The sequence below is a fragment of the Cebus imitator genome, unplaced genomic scaffold (genome assembly GCF_001604975.1).
Source record: "Cebus imitator isolate Cc_AM_T3 unplaced genomic scaffold, Cebus_imitator-1.0 Scaffold80, whole genome shotgun sequence".
Classification (NCBI taxonomy): domain Eukaryota; kingdom Metazoa; phylum Chordata; class Mammalia; order Primates; family Cebidae; genus Cebus; species Cebus imitator.
Genome location: NW_016107395.1, coordinates 7,869,724 through 7,886,686, shown reverse-complemented (window position 1 = coordinate 7,886,686; position 16,963 = coordinate 7,869,724). Strand labels below are relative to the sequence as shown.

Below are 16,963 nucleotides of genomic sequence, written 5' to 3'. Positions count from 1 at the left end.
TGCCAATATTCTCATCTTGATTTAGCTGGCAGAGGCACAGAATTCTGGGATCACCTGTTCCACAGCTCATGGAAATCTAAAAACATCACTTGAGGGTGCCTGAAAGACAAAGCATATCTCACGATCCTGCCTAAATCTTCAGTTGTAAAATGGAAGTACTAACAGCAGCTCCCTCACAGGGTGATTGCCGTGGCTGGATAAAATAATCCACACATCCCAGGCTGGCACAGAGCAGCTTTCAGTGAATGTTAGTCATTACAGGAGTCTAGCACAGTGGATAAGAGCACAGGCTCTGACCTGTGACCGCCAGAATTTAAACCCTGACAGCACCACTATTAACTTTATCCTTGTTAAGGTTCCTCACCTCTCTGGGATTGATTTTCTATCAAGTGGGTTAGTCGTATACTATATTCTGTCCAACTTAAAATGCTATTGAACCGTGAGATAAGCCATTATTTTTACATAGCAATAAGAAGGAAAAATAATGCTGCCAGGTAAATAAACATGTTGTCAATTGTAAAATGCAACTACAAGAATGTTAAAACAAGGAAAAAAGGTTTTATCATCACATCTCTGCAGTACAGTAGTAGCTACTTACAAAAGAATTAATGAAAATTAAATAAGTGAAATCCTTAGAACAGTGCCTGATATTTAATGTGACTCAAGAAAAGGCTGCCATCGTTATTACTGTTGTCATTGTTAATATCTACAGAGGAGATACACTGTTAGATTTTTAGCTGTGCCTCTCTGCCAAGGCCATCAAGTCAGCTGAGGAGAAGATAGGCAATACTTTTTAACATAGTATCCTTTCCAGAGAAATATTTAGTGGTAATATTTTCCCCAAAATTACTTTGCATGCTTGTATTCATAATTAGTATTCTTAATTGAATTAAAAATATTGTAATATATGACATTATTTTCAGGTTTGTCTTAGTCATCATGCCTCTAAATGATATCCTAACGGACAGAGAGAAATGTCCATGAAATCTGAGTTTACAGAAACTAGACAATAGTGTTTTAATATTATGTATAATATTAAGTGCATTGCTTTTTATATAAATTGTATTTGGTATTAATTAATATAAATAGACACAAAATTTTAACTCAGTGGGATTCATTTGGAGATCAGAATTAAAAGCAAAGTTCAAACTTGGAAATGCTGATTACCTCTGATATAGCATCTTATGCAGATTAATACATTTTATTGCCAACATAATAAAAGAAACGTGTTATCAATCAATAAGACAGTTATTTAATATAAATCTCTCTGTACCTCTCTGTACCTCTGTTAAACTGTTTTAGCTTTGATTGTTATTGTTTTCCTTGACTCCTTCTCAATTTCAGTGTTTTAAGGATTTTGTGAAACATACAATTTTTCTTCATGAGCTATCCTTTCCTCATACAGAATTGAAAAAAAGACATGCATATTTGAATAAATAAAACACAACTTTTTTAAAAGCTGAATACTTTCACCATTGGTGAGTACTAATGTTGTAAAAAATTCCTTCTGTTCTTTCAAAATCAATCTAATAAAAGCAATTATCTCAGTAGTATGAAAAATAGACTCAGTAAATGACTGTTAAGAGAATAAATAAATGAAAAACTAAAAGTTTACCTCAATTCCTGAAAACACTAGATTTGGAGAATAATGCACTATTGTCCTGGTGTTATAGGCACTGTCCTTTGTATTTTTCACTGTGATGCTAATGTTGAACTTATCATTCTGGGACCGGACAATCAGCAAGTCCTTTTCTGTGGTGGTGACATTAAGGCTGAGGTCCGAGATACATTTTTCCTTGTTTCCACAATCTTTGGCGAAGGGAATCTGAAATGGTGACAGGAAAGCATTTTTCAAAATTTAACTACACACTATTGAAAATCAACCATCAATTTGTGTAACAGAAATGGCATACAGCCGAAGTAAGTTAAGCAACTCACAAACAGAATCAATTTTGCTCCACAAATCTTAAGAGATTTTATATTTTTCCCTGTAGTTTACAGGGGAGAAGAATAAACATTTACTTGCAAATGTAAATTGTGCTAGTCCTCTTAAGAATGCACAATTTTCATGGATGTTTTGCACTGGCTTTCGTCTGCCAGGGAAGAATGGTTTCCAAATACGAAGTCAAATACTATAAGAACCTAAATCGACTCAACTCGAATTATGAGATTTTTCTCTTAAAATTAATCGAACACTTAGGAATGCTATAAAGTTCAGCTGAGAGGGTGGAAAATGGTCAAACCACAAATCTAGGAGCTTTGCTTGATTCTTCTTTACTGACTGCCTCTCTACCACCACCATATGTAATTCACCAAGCGCCCCCATTCTACTCCTTTTCGAAGTATCTCTCCAATCCTTTTTGCTTCTTCATTCCCACCACCACCTCTCACCCAAGCATTCTCATTTCCTCCCTGAACTACAGTAATAGTTTCTCATTGGTCCCCCACATCCACCTGTGTTTCTCTCCAACCACTCTTCACTCGGCAGCATCCTGTCCCATGACTGAACCAAATAGAAATCTTCAAAAGCACTGCACTGCTTTTTCAAGGGTTTAGAATTTGTGCAGTGGTACCAAGTCCCAAATGACCTGGTCCCCACCTTTATCTCCAGCCTCACCTCGTATCACCTCCTTTCTTGCTCTTCAACATCAGCCACACTAGCAAATGTCATTCAGTTTCCTTCATGCTCAGGACCTTCACATTTACCGTCACCTCTGCTCCCCAAACTCCTCTAAATAGGGTGGAAATTGCCCTATCCTGAAATGGCACAACTTCAGGAGGGCTCTCCTGACTTTCCAGCCTAGTTGGAAATTCCTATAGAGCTCTGAAATTCTCTGTGGCACACGCTCTAATTACTATTTAATACCTGTTTCCTGGGTTAGACTGAAAGCTGCAATGCCTGGTATGTATAAAACAATCTATTGGTGGGAAGAAAGGGAGAGTGGGAGATGGATGTGTGGGGAGAATGAATTCCCCATCCCCAGTGTCTCCTCCAGTGCAGCCACACTGGTGACACTCTCCCTCTTCTCTCTCCTCACTCGCTCTCGGGGGTGGCACATGGACTCTAACTTTGGGAACAGGAACTAAGTGAACACAACTCAGTCCCTTTCTCTCTTTTCTATCCCTGGAGCAGCTGTGTGCCCATAAGAAGCACACATTCGGCTCTACTTCTCCTATTTACAAGTTTTACAAGGTGGGCTCCATGAAGAAGGACAGAGATGGACCAGCACTGGTGATGACCGAGTTGGTTATGGGTAGTCTAAGTCCACACTTCAGTGTGAGGACATCCTTTATACCTAAATCATACCCTACCATCCGGTGCTTATTAGAAAAAAGGGGGAGATTTCTTTCCATTGGTCCTAGATTCAAGTGAGGTAAAAATGAGTATCATTTATTAGTTTTCTTAAACTCCAATAGGAGGAAATTAAGAGGACTGGGAAAAGTCTAGAAGACTCTTAATTCTTTTTAAAAACATTTTTAAGTGATTTAGAGTTATGGGTGCATGGATTTCAAGCTTTTTCCTAATGTTACTAGGGCAAATCTGAAGATACGGCTGAGAAAGTTCATTATTATTGAGAAAACGGAGCAAATCAGAATCAGCAACCCCTTGTTACCTTTAGATCACTAACATGTCATTATTATGCTAAAGTCCTTGTCATAGAAGAAAATGGCCACCATTTCTTGAACATGTATGTTGTATAAAGCAGCATGTTTATGATCTGCACCTGTACATCTGGAGGTCCTCTTTGCACATGCTTACACGTACCTCCCTGCCCCACATCTAATTCCTTAAAATTCCCCAGATTTTCACAGCTTGAGGAGAAGGAGGTCTTTAGCGCAAAAGCTCACTCCTTCTTCATTCCTGGCCAGAAATAAAACCTGCTGGTCTTTTTTTTCTTTCTTCCAGTTGGTTGTTCTTTCTTAGTGACCAATGCAGAGTAGGGAAAGAACTTGGTTTACTGGTGACACTAAAATATTCACAAGTTGGTATTTTGTATTTTAAAGAAATCTGACTTACATATTCATGTACTGAGTTTGGTAGAGAATCATCAAGAACAGGCCCATTTTCTGGATCAGTGAGATTAAAGTCCAATGTTATTCTCACAGAGTCCTGAAAGTCATGCTTGTCCTAGAAGGTGAAACACGAAACATATCATTGGTATCATATTTATTGGGTGTTCTGACCTTGTTATGTCTCCTTCTTCTGTCCCTAAGGGTCAAGCTTACTGGAACATTCTTCTGTGTCTAATCTGACTTATGACCTCACCAGCCTTTTGCTTCCTGGAGACAGACTGGCATTCTAACAAGGGGCATAGGGGAAGTGGAGGCTTCAGAGTATGACCTGTTGACTCACTTTCGGCTCCTCAGGGGGCCCTGCTGTAGTGATGGCAGCATCATACCTTGCTGTGTCAACATATGCCACCCTGAGCCACTTGCATCACAGTTTCTCTTGAGACCTCAAGCTAAATATCACTATGTAATACTTACGGGAACATTTCCCAACTTCAGAAAGGCAAACTTTCTATAAAATGAGTTATATTTCATTAATATAATACATATACCTAGAGCTATAGGAATTTATTTTTTTTCGAGACAGAGTTTTGCTCTGTCGTCTAGGCTGGAGAACAAGTGACATGATCTTGGCTCACTGCAACCTCCGCTTCCTGGGTTCAAGCGATTCTCCTGTCTCAGCCTCCTGAGTAGCTGAGATTACAGGTGTGTGCCATCACGCCGGCTAATTTTTGTGATTATAGTAGAGATGGCGTTTTGCCATTTTGGCCAGGCTGGTGGTGGTCCGCCCATCTTGGCCTCCCAAAGTGCTGAGATTACAGGAGTGAGCCACCGTGCCTGGCTAAGAATTTTATAATGTAAAATTATTTGGAAAGGATGTGAATATGATTAATATTGTTAACATTCATCAATATCAATGATCATTTATAGTATTCAAAATTATGAGCTTTATATACATTATTGCAAATTATTTCAACAGTTCTCTAAGATGAGTAACTACTATGATCCTTACTTTACAGATGAAAGACAGACTAAGAGACCAAACAACTTTACCAAAAAAAGTCACTCAGAATGTGGAACATCTGGGATACAAATTCCACACTGGCTGACTCCAGAACAAATTTGAAAATGCTTATTTCAAAATCAAAAACAATTTTGGAAATTTTGAAAATATTTCCATCCTTTTAACACCAGTACCTACACATAGCTTAGATGGTGAATTTGTGGACAAACATAGACTGAGACGATTTTTAGCAGGTTGGAGACAATACCATATCTGGTTTCATGCCCATTCAAATTTTATCCACATTCTAATTCCTAAGTGTTCAGTTCTGATGAACTAAACAGGAGGGACAACTCCAGTGTTATTTTATCAGATTATAGATTGATCTTGATGTTGATAGAATATGCTTATTTTGATAAATATCTTGAAGCATATCAACATGAATATCACTGAAAAAGAACAAATGTGGCACAGAAAGACGCACATTTTCTGTCACTTCCTGCCCAAACTACAATTTTCAAAATATAGACTATGAATATATCAATAATACAAAAATAATCAGCAGTGGGAAAATTGGCCTGTTTCATTTAAAACTCCAAGTTTACCATCAAGTCTCTAAGTCTTAATGTCAGTTACTAAAATCAGTGTTTTCTCATTACGTTCATGCTGCTCTTTATTTTTATCACGCTCATGTACGTTTTAAGAAGATATTTAGGAAACTCCTGCCCTCTGCTGGGAAACTCCTGCCCTCTGCTGGGAACACTTCCCACATACACAGTGCCCCAACGAAACACATTTTAAATTAGTCACACAGGCTTACCAGCCACCTCTAAAGATTAATAGTTTGCTTTCCAAGCCTCCCTCATGCACTAAAATTAAAAAAGAAAAACTGAAGTAGCACAAAGCCAACAGAAGATAGAAAATGTCAGATTATTTTCTCCTTCGCTCTAAAGTCAAACAGCGAGATATATAGTTACCTAAACCCCAAGGAAGCATACAGCCCAGCAGTCTGCCCTTAGAGCAGTTAAACACTTATCAACCACAACTGACAGACAAGGTCTACAGAAGTTAATTATTTTCAAGTTGAAGGAATAAATGAACGAAAGAAAGGAAGAAATACACGAATAAGGTTTCTTGTCAACTGGTACATCGTGTCTTTTACTGTCATTCCATAATATATGGATGTCTGGTTACACAGACAGGGAAGACAAGAGATAGTTTTACAAATATTTGGAAATGAGAAAATTAGACCTGTAATTTTATGATAAAAATGAAAAAACAACACACAGTTTCCTTTATGACATCATAAATGCATTTTGAAATAAAACAAGAATTTGATTGACTTGAAATAAGGCATCTCTACTATATCCTTGATTTGGAATAAGGCAGCTATGATATATGATTTACTTGCCAACATGTAGAAGGAGTGTTTAGTGCATTCTGATTTTCGAACTGTGATGTTCCTTTGAACCTTTCTCTCTTGAGTTCCAGAGAAAAAACTTCGTGATATTTGTCTTAGTGAATCTAGGATGACACGGTACTGCAAATCTATAAAAATTTTAAAAAATAATTGATGTTCATTTGAAGTGATTCTCATATTGTATAGATTATTAAATTAGCATTGTAGAAAAATCTCTTCAGCAATCAATCAGAAAAGATTCTATTGTTCAGCATATCCACACTATTATAACGATATGAGCAGTCATGAAGATAACCTTGAAGAACTCTATAGAACTGCTCTCCGAGTTCACTGTGCTTTCAGTGTTTAATTATGTTCATTGTTTATAATTCTTATACACACATGCACACCTGCCTATCACCTAATTTCCAGACCACCACTGTATCTATTAGATTTTCACTTAAAATATTCTTTTAAGTTTAGAAATGTTGGAACCCTGCTTAGAGTATTGATTATGTTACATTTCAATAGAGACAAAAATATACATTAGTGACCTGTTTATAAATATATACATTAATCGATTTATATATAAAGGACATTATTTCGGCTTATGTTCAAACCACCATTAAGTTCCATAAAATGAGCCTATCAAATTAAGAAAAATAAGTGAAATCTTATACTTTATATGAAAGCTACAATATTCTTTCTTTGATCACTTAGTTACTTTACAAAAAATTAAATACGACTGAAATGAATTTACGTATGAAAACCCAAATCATTATTTTATATTCCTACACCTCCTTGATCTTCTAGTCAGGAGGCTATTTCAGAGCATATACGTGCACATGTGGAACAAATCAAGAAAAACAGATTTTAAGAATTAATGGTTTTTCTCATCCTGCTTATATTTGGTTACAGAGTAAATTTCTCTTCTGCAGTTTCTCTTTATAGCTTTGACTTGAGCATATTTCAACATCATTAAAAACCGGGCGCGGTGGCTCAAGCCTGTAATCCCAGCACTTTGGGAGGCCGAGGCGGGTGGATCACGAGGTCAAGAGATCGAGACCATCCTGGTCAACATGGTGAAACCCCGTCTCTACTAAAAATACAAAGCATTAGCTGGGCATGGTGGTGCGTGCCTGTAATCCCAGCTACTCAGGAGGCTGAGGCAGGAGAATTGCCTGAACCCAGGAGGCGGAGGTTGCGGTGAGCCGAGATCGCGCCATTGCACTCCAGCCTGGGTAACATGAGTGAAACTCCATCTCAAAAAAACAAAACAAAACAAAAAAAAAACAAAAACAAAAAACAAAAACAAAACAAACAAAAAAAAACCGGCCTTAGAAAGTGGAGAGCAGAGGAAGGAAGAGGATTCACAGGCTGACGTGATGCACCTGAGAACACACACACAGAACAAGACCAACTCGCAGAAATTAGGGTCACCTCAGTGGAGGAAAGGATCTCAGAAATGAGGGCGTGGGAAAGTATTCGGGTTCTCTGCAATACCAGTCTTTCCCAGGAGGGGGCAAGAGAAGGGAGAGAAGATTGTAGAAAGGAAACCCACAGGAAGGAAAGCTGGGCTCATCTGGAGCCCAATTTCTTAACTCTACCTCTGAATTGGTATTTTTTCTTAAGCATCTGATTGTTCATACTAAGTAGGAGAGCCAGAGAGAAACGATGGATTGTGGAGGCCACTACATACAAACACACAATTTCTTCTCCAAAATTGACTGCGTTCCCTAATCTATTCGTTTTGCAGCAGAATTTTTTTTCAAAGTTTGACATGTTCACTGGGGCAAATGTGATGCATAGTTCACCATGGTGGGGAAAATACAATATCTTACTGGGTTTCATTATGCTGGAGCAAATGTATTGTCCTCTTCCCAAAAGTATTTGCTATAGTTATTTTGCTTACCAGCTTCGTAAATAGTATTTTCTTTAGATTTTAATTTCACATCAAAACACACTGTAGCATTTATGCATACTGTTTCCTTGCCCTCCATACGGCAGTTTTTCTTTTGAATATTCACTTTATTTGGCTCAAAATTCATTGCCACTTTAACTACGGCCACATCTCGGGACCTACAAACATAAACAATGGTATTACTCACTCATTTTTACATTTAATGAATGTCATCAGCTTGGGAATGCGAAGTAAGTGCATGGAAGAGGATTCTGCTTCATGTATAATATAGCATCCAGGACTCCCTTTCTTTAATTAATCATTGTTACAGAAGAGATTGTATCTGATGTTCTAAGAACATGCAGATTATGTTTGGAAACCATTTGGGGCTTTTTGTTCAAAAGCCAAAGACCTCGTTTTGCCTGTGATGGAAAAGAGATGGAACCAAGTGCCCAGGTGAAACCTCCGAATCAACTATATTTTGAAGATTTACGAATTTGTTGCCAATTTGGAAGAGGTCTAGAGGTCCCTGAACAGCTCGTAGGCCCCTGCTATCTCTCATCTGGACTGTAATATTATCTGTCCTTTTGAGTTCAGCTCTTCCTCTATTTCTAGGAAGAAAAAGAAAAATAATATTTGAGGTGCTGTGCTAGACCATGGATGTTATTTCATTTAATTCTTAAGATTAATTATAGGAAACATCATTTTTGTTTTATGTTTGATAACTGCAGCGCTGGAAGGTTAAATATTTTATGCCAGATCAAAAGCTAGTAAGAGGGGAAACCTCGGATTTTAAACTCAGTCGTTTTAACTCTGAAGCCCAGTGATGTCTACTAATCCAAAATGAGATCAGAGTAAGATCTTAGACATGGAGGATATATGGATCCTGAGGCCGTTGTCTCACATCCAAGCCAGAACAGTTATTGCACATTTTTACCTGGTTTCTGCCTTGTGGCCAGAACTAGCCCCTTATAACTTTGTATCTGTGAATAATGAAGTCACTGCTTATGCTTTTGCATTAAAAAAAGATGGTTGTCTTTTTTCTTTTAAAACAATGTACTCATAGAAAATATAAAAATCATAGAAATGCATTAAAAAAACACAAATAACTTGTAACTCTATGCTTAGCAATAATCACCATTAATATTTAGTACACTCTGTTTTTTCCTTTATGGAAGAACACATATACATGCATGTATATATATATACACACACATATATATATACATATATATATACACACACGTATATATATATAAATACATATATATAAATACACACACACATGAATACATAGATATATACACAAGCACATCTTCATATGTATGCATACATATTTTTACAACATTATAATACAATGAACAGCGTTCCAATGTTTACATTTCTCTGAGAACATTATTTTTAACGGCAGTAGGCTATGCCAGCGTATGCACATACCATAATCTATTAATTCAATCCCATCTCAATGGATATTTAGCTTATTTTTTAAAAATGGTTTGTGAGTATGGTGGTAAATTTAATGTTATTAAAAGATAGTATTACATACGATAGTGTGATGACATCTTTAATCCTATTTCTAGATTATCTTAAATTTTTAGGAAGTTAAATCCTTGGTAAAAAGTAGGAACATTGGAAGGCTTTTAAATACTTATTGATAAAGACCTAATGAGTTTGAACGAGTTTACCCTTTCATCAGCAATGAATGAGCATGCCTAATTTCCTGCTTAGTAATACGGATTCTCCAGGCATAAAGCTGCCTTGACCATTATCTACCCCGAACATCCTCTCTGCCCCAGCCAGATCTTCCTTCGGGCTATAGCTTAGTCCAGGCCACATGACAAGGCTCTCACCATTTGCTTCCAAATGTTTTTCCTATCACCTGTCATTTGTACCCACTCTCACTTCTTGTTAGGTATTGTGAATCTGAGTCTTATTGTCCCGGTATACGGGTTTGGTCCATTCTGCTGTCAATGGAGCCTGAACTATGAGAGGGAAATGACTATCATTTTGGCCCATCAGTGGAGAGGCCATGAATGAATTTTCAAAGCTTTGCAAGAAGGCCTTGAAACAAAACTGGAGCACAAAAGCCCTGAAAACATATTTTTAATACGAGAATTAATACAATAAATATTTGTGAGCTAAGGGAGCAGAATAAACGAATTCAGGATTAACAATTCAAACAAAATTGAAATGTATCCTTTGTCCCTGATACTGCTGGCTTCTGGTTTTGAGCCTTGGTTTCTGGTGAGTCCTCCCCAAAGTCACAGCCACTCTGCTCCCCTTTTCTTAGGTATCACCTTTCAGTCTTCTTTCCCCTTTACTGTAAAGTTTTCTTTATTTTTTAACATAATGGTTATTGTATGTGCACAATTTGGTATACCATTTTTATTTGACCATTAGTTCTTAAGCATCATCTTAAATTATGACAAAGTCATCTATTTTCACCTTTTTTTCACACTTTACTACTCTTCTAGATAAATTTTTGGGAAAAAAAGAGGATTGAGGTATGTTTCCACCTGAATTACAGTAAACCAATGCATTAATTTAGGAAAATGAACATGCAGACTTCCCATTAGGTCACATGGAATAAAGAGACATTTTATTTATGAAACTTTTCCTTTATATTTCTTAATGGGATTTATTATATTTTTCAAAATTATCATGTGGGTTTCTCATTAAGCTGCCTCTTGATTTCTTAATAATATTTTTTCAAGTAGAACAGTTTTTGAAAAAGGATATTTTAGCTGGTTAAAACTATGGTTATTAATGTTATTGCTTACTAAATTATTACTTTATTCATAATTAATAAATAAGGCATTATGAATGCATGTATCTGACCATTGGTTTGGATTTTTACAATTAACTGAAAAGGCTGGGGTAGTCTGGGGATGCGGGCATTTTAAAGGCTAAGCAAAGATATTACTTAAGATGCCTCTAGGCATGACTAACAATATAAACACAGTCAGACAGTGCTGCACAATTATCTGCTTCTTTTTTTTTTGAGATGGAATTGCACTCTTGTTGCCCAGGTTGGAGTGCAATGGTGTGATCTCGGCTCACCTCAACCTCCGCCTCCTGGGTTCAAGTGATTCTCCTGCCTCAGCCTTCCAAGTAGCTGGGATTTCAGGCATGCACCAATACTTTCAGCTAATTTTGTATTGTTAATAGAGATGGGGTTTCTTCATGTGGGTCAGGCTGGTCTTGAACTCCCAACCTCAGGAGATCCACCTGCCTCAGCCTCCCAAAGTGCTGAGATTACAGGCGTGAGCCACTGTGCCTGGCTACAATGATCTGTTTCTATGTATTAGGTAAATGAATAAAAAAATCTGTTATCTCTAAAACCTTGTAAGCAACGCAATATTAGTGATATTTTCTTGTTTATAGTACATCCTCTATAAGATCTTCTCTTCGCCTGTACCTCTCCTAAAACAAATGCCTATTTTGGTGTAAACCACGTAACAGACACACCAAATTAAGAGTTCATTCTACTTGTTCCTTTTATATAGCTTCTTTGTTTTTAAGATGTATTGACTCTTCCAGCTCACTCAACTGAATAACTTGTATCTGCATAGTGAACACAAAAGGAAGTAGATTCCTGGTATGAGCTCCAATCACACTGGGAGCTCTGCGAGTTAGGGTGACCCAGTCTCAGATTAACAGGATGTTATTAAAGTACATACCAGAAGAGGGCAGCGCCACCAAGGCCCCCAATAGTCACATCTGTCAGACCATCACCATTTAAATCCATTTCTCCGTGGATAGACTGGCCAAAAAATTTCAGTGTCTCACCATCCCCACCTGATGGAATACGCTGTGAGAACAATAATAATAATAAAAGAGTTTCATGTGAGAAGAGTCTGTTCAAAACAGCTTCAAATAGATCTGAGATTTTAAATTGTTTCACAAAAAAAATAAAAATTAAAGATATTTTGGGAATCCGCCCAAGAGGTCCCTCGTGTGGAGATAAGAGGAAATATTCAGATGTTCCCAGAGGATAGTGCTCTTTTTATAGTACAGACAAAATCATTTCAAGGTCACTGACACCAGAGAGAGAGGGGAAAGTTACGTGATGTAATTTTGTCTAATCCTCAAAGGAAAGAGTGTGAGTAATTGGTTCTGTGCTTTCTACTTCCTATCCAATCCCATCACACACACATATTTAAAGGTACTGGAAATCTTGAAAACATATCATATCAGCAAAGCGGGGAGGGGAGTAGAAAATTGTCCTCGGGGTCGATTTGAAGTTCACTAAACTTTGTGGCTGGGTATAAATAACACATCCCATCAAATACATTTTCCAATATGTAATCTCTACTGTCTTTCAAAAATTGTCCTAAAAGTTGAGAGCACAGAGACTCAATTCCACTCACATGTATTCACAACATTAGGATGGCACAAATGAATATGGAGCTCTTGAAGACTGATCTGTGCACATTACTACACATAATATGTTTGATGTCTGTACTTCCTGACTTAGTGTTGGTTCAAGCTGAAGCGAATGCCTTTAATGGAAGGAGATAGGACTTATGAACCCTCTCTAAATTTCAGGTCTTCTCAGCCTCTTGTTTTCCACATAAATAACAAAATAGGAAGCCCACTAAAGCAAACCAAATGGAAAGATTTTTCATGCTTAAACAGGTGAGGCTTATTGGAAAGTATTTCCTCATTTTTTTAAGCAAATAATTCAGGAGATATCTGCCTTATTGGTTCTATGGGCTCGACTGTTTGATTCTGGATTATCCCATACGTAAGCAGCATCTCTGGTTCTCATGGAAATGAGTAAGCACATCTTCACTTATTCCCTGGAAAAACATTTGCCAGTAATTAAACAAATCCAACTCAAATGTTTTTTTGGTTTTTGTTTAAAGTTGCATCTTGATTTACCATCATTTAGAAAATAAGTTGTTTATGACAATCTATTCCATCTAACAATGATTTATCTTTCCTTTTCTACTTCAAATGCTACCCCATTACATTTGCAGGATTGATGCTGAAGGAATAACGTGGTAGAATATAAGAAAGTACCCTCTTCCCGCATTTCCTAATTCCATCATGCCCCAGTCATTAATATTGCCTGTCTCTTGTTAAGTAAATAATGCTGTAAAGATTTTCAACAGAAACAAATCATTTATCAAATGGATACAAGTGCTGTTACTAAAATAAGCCCTTTATTTTGTTCACATTGTCATTATGGTTTTATGAAAAATCATGCAGCTTTGCATTACATGAATAGATTTTGAGAACTCTGTTGACTACGGAGCCAAAGAAAATACTCAAATAGGAAAAAAGAAATAATTAATATTCTGATTTCTTTTCATATTATATAAACTAGAAGGTAGTGAATTTTGTTTCATTTGTAAGTAGTTGTTCAATGTCTAACCAATTATGATTACTCAAAAACAGGCAATTACTTTCTAACTCCTTTAAATTCTCCTGTTTTTATAGTGCATTAAGCACTTTGGTAACTTGTTATTTTTCGAATGCAGGAAAAATAACTTATGGACGAGAGCTGTTAACTGACAACAAATTAAAAGCAGGAATAACAGAAGTCTCCTGCAGTTTAAACTTAATATTCAGATTTATTTTTTTCTAAGGATTACTTGTGAGAAAATTATAAACCTTTAGAAATGCTAATTAATTTGAGGAGAATATATCAACTTAATGCATAAATATAAATTCAATGCAATTTTATTATAACAGCATGGACATTAAATATAAAACCAAGAATCTAATTTCCTTTACTGGCTAAGTCATATAATTATTTTTGTCTTATTCAGAAGCAGTGCCCTCTATTTAGAAGGGGACACACTGCAGATGTGAAACAGCATTGTCACAAAGTATTCTTTTGCTTTTTACTGTTTCAAAATGTCAAATCCACATGGAGAAACCCCATCTCTACTATGAAAAAATACAAAATCAGCTGGTTGTGGTGGATGCCTATAATCTCAGCTACTCAGGAGGCTGAGGCAGGAGAATTGCTTGAACCTGGGAGGCGGAGGTTGCAGTGAGAGGAGATTGTGCCCTTGCACTCCAGCCTGGGCAACAAGAGTGAAACTCTGTCTCAAAAAAAAAAAAAAAAAAAAAAAAAAAAATAAAGAAAAAAAAAAAAAAAAAAAAAAAAGGCAAATCTTGGAGACATGAAAAATAACAACAGAAAGGAAATTAGATAAATCCATAAAATACAAATTATATCCTCTATAAAGAACAGTTAGATGAGAATTAAATCTAGTTTCCCAATAAGGTCAGAAGGAGGAAATTAAATAACTCATGAAGTTAGACAGGTAATGCCTGGCATTGAATGGATATCACTGAACGGTGGGTGTTTCTTTTCCCTCTGTAGGTTTCAATTCTTACTTGTGCATACTCTTTTCTTATAGTCTTGCCACTTCCATGATAAATGTACACAGCTCCCCCGTGATCATCTTCCAGTGGTGCTCCTATCACAATGTCATTAAATCCATCAAGATTGAGGTCTTTTACAGCAGCAATAGCAGTTCCAAAACGAGCCCCGCACGGCTCATTTTTGTTTCGTTTTTTGCATGAATTGTGCTGCCGAGATGAACAGCATGTCTGCTTAATAGGTTCCAGGCTCATTTGATATTCAAACCTTGTCTGAAAGAAAGATAAACAGGATACTTATGGATTTCCATCATTACTACAGCAGAGTAGAATTTTTAAAGTATACTAAATCAGTGCTATTAACAGCCATTTGTACATTAGTGGTAAAGCTGGTAGAATTTCTTAAAAAGTGTGCTTATCTGAGAGCAAAGTTAGGGATTCCAAAGAGCAGATTGTAGAAATGTGGGACACATACTTTAACGGAGTCTCTTTTTAATGCAATTGAAGGAGTATATAATTCACAGCAACTTTTCAGGCCAAATAATATTTAAATCCTCAATTTGTGTCACTATCCCTTCTTCACCCAATATTGTGCAAAGCAAAAATTTATTCTGCTCAAAAAGGAAACTTTCTCTAAAGCTGCCTAAAGTGGAGGGAAAAAAAAAAATCCCAGACAGAAAATACTAGCAAAGGTGAACAAGAATACCCTTTCCTGGAAAAAGGACAAAACAGCCCAGGACAAAAAAAGTTGACCAGAGGAAGCCAGAAAATGATAGGAAGAAAGATATATGATTCATTATTTAAAATAATCAATTTAGGAGAGAATGTACATATTTGGAAAAGCTAAATAGATAAACACTGGCTTTGCTGTAAAGAGCAAAACACTCTTCTTATGAAGAAATTAAAAATTATTTCACTTTAAAAATGATGTCTAAAGTCAGGAATAGAAGACAAAAATCTCACTCTGGCTCAGTGAAGTATTTCCTAGAAGCCTGCAGTGTCACTGCCTTAAAACTCATAACTTCTCCCCCCACAACCCAATACAATTTAACTGCTGAGGTTATTTATCCACCTCCAAGCCAGAGCTGATAAACCTCCAAGCCACTGCTAAAAAAGCCTTGCGGATTTATTTAGCAGTTTAGTGAGATTTATAATTACCTCCTTTACCCTATATATTGTTAAACATAATTCAAGTTTCCAAAGAGAAAATATCTAAGGGTTGGAGCTACTTTATTAGACTCATAAATGATCATTTCAAAACTGAGGGGTTGGTAGAGTGAATGAATTCCAATAGCTTTTTTGCTCTGTGTTTTCAAAGTGAGTGAAAAATTGGAACTTATTCAAAAATAAAGAGAAGGAAGAGGTATTCCTGGATTTCTACCAAACTCAGATATCATTACCTGATTGAGGGCATACACATACACTTTTCCTTGCTCCTCTTTCTCTGTTCCCATGTACATAGGGGCTCCGACTAGAAGAATGTCAGTATTAGAATCCTTATCAATGTCAATTGTTGTTAAAATACTGCCAAAGTAGGAACCAATCTAGGACACAAAATGAAAGAAAACAGCCCAATGAACATCAGAAATTCTCAAGGAAGCTTAAATCTGCATTTGGTTAATCGAGAGTAGGAGCTAGTTGGCAAAGGAAATGAAAGACAAAAATGGATGCTCCCTGAAAGTTATTTATTGGCTTTTTCATGAGGATAAAGAATATTAGTCGGTTCCATCTTTGAGGATGAACAGCTGTCACAGATTTCATCGCCTGATAGTAACAAAATGAATTTCTTTAGATTTCACTCTAATCTCTCTTCTCCATGAATCAGAAAAGGTCAGTAATACTGTAGTGATTTTTTTAAGGAAATAAAATTATAATAATGCAGTAGAATGCATTATAATAAAAATACAGTAGTATGCATTCTGGAATGGTTGCATATATGTTTAAATACATTATAAATAACTGAGTTGTCCTGGAATACTGGTATGGCGTATTTCACCTCATATAGTCTTGGAAGATTGTCTTCTCAATGAAATGGTTAAGTCTTATTCCAGCAGCTATAGGAGACAGAAAAATATGGAAGGATTGCAAGGGGATCATCCCTTACAGCAGTATGTTTTCTCATTTAAAGATAGGAATATGTTAGAGAAAAGCAAAGAACTTATACCTCATTATCTAGGTGCTTAAATAACCTTTTCAAATATTATTGTATTTTAATATTTGATGCTCTTAACAATTATCTTATTGAATCTCCCTGTACTGGCATCTGTGATTTTACTCATATTCTCTTGCTCTGTGATTTTACTTTCTTGCT

The 16,963-nt window shown here is 36.4% G+C and overlaps 1 protein-coding gene across 1 annotated transcript in view; it reads right to left on the bottom strand.

The window, feature by feature from the left end:
- Positions 1-16,963, bottom strand: part of ITGA1 (integrin subunit alpha 1) — a 166,222-nt gene that overhangs the window by 31,132 nt on the left and 118,127 nt on the right. The window contains exons 13-19 of the mRNA XM_017533199.2: positions 16,053-16,196; positions 14,668-14,925; positions 11,994-12,124; positions 8,326-8,492; positions 6,426-6,562; positions 4,019-4,129; positions 1,616-1,825 (exon numbers count right to left, since the gene is read on the bottom strand). Of these exons, the coding sequence (XP_017388688.1) occupies positions 1,616-1,825; positions 4,019-4,129; positions 6,426-6,562; positions 8,326-8,492; positions 11,994-12,124; positions 14,668-14,925; positions 16,053-16,196 (1,158 nt within the window). The remainder of the gene's footprint in view (positions 1-1,615; positions 1,826-4,018; positions 4,130-6,425; positions 6,563-8,325; positions 8,493-11,993; positions 12,125-14,667; positions 14,926-16,052; positions 16,197-16,963) is intronic.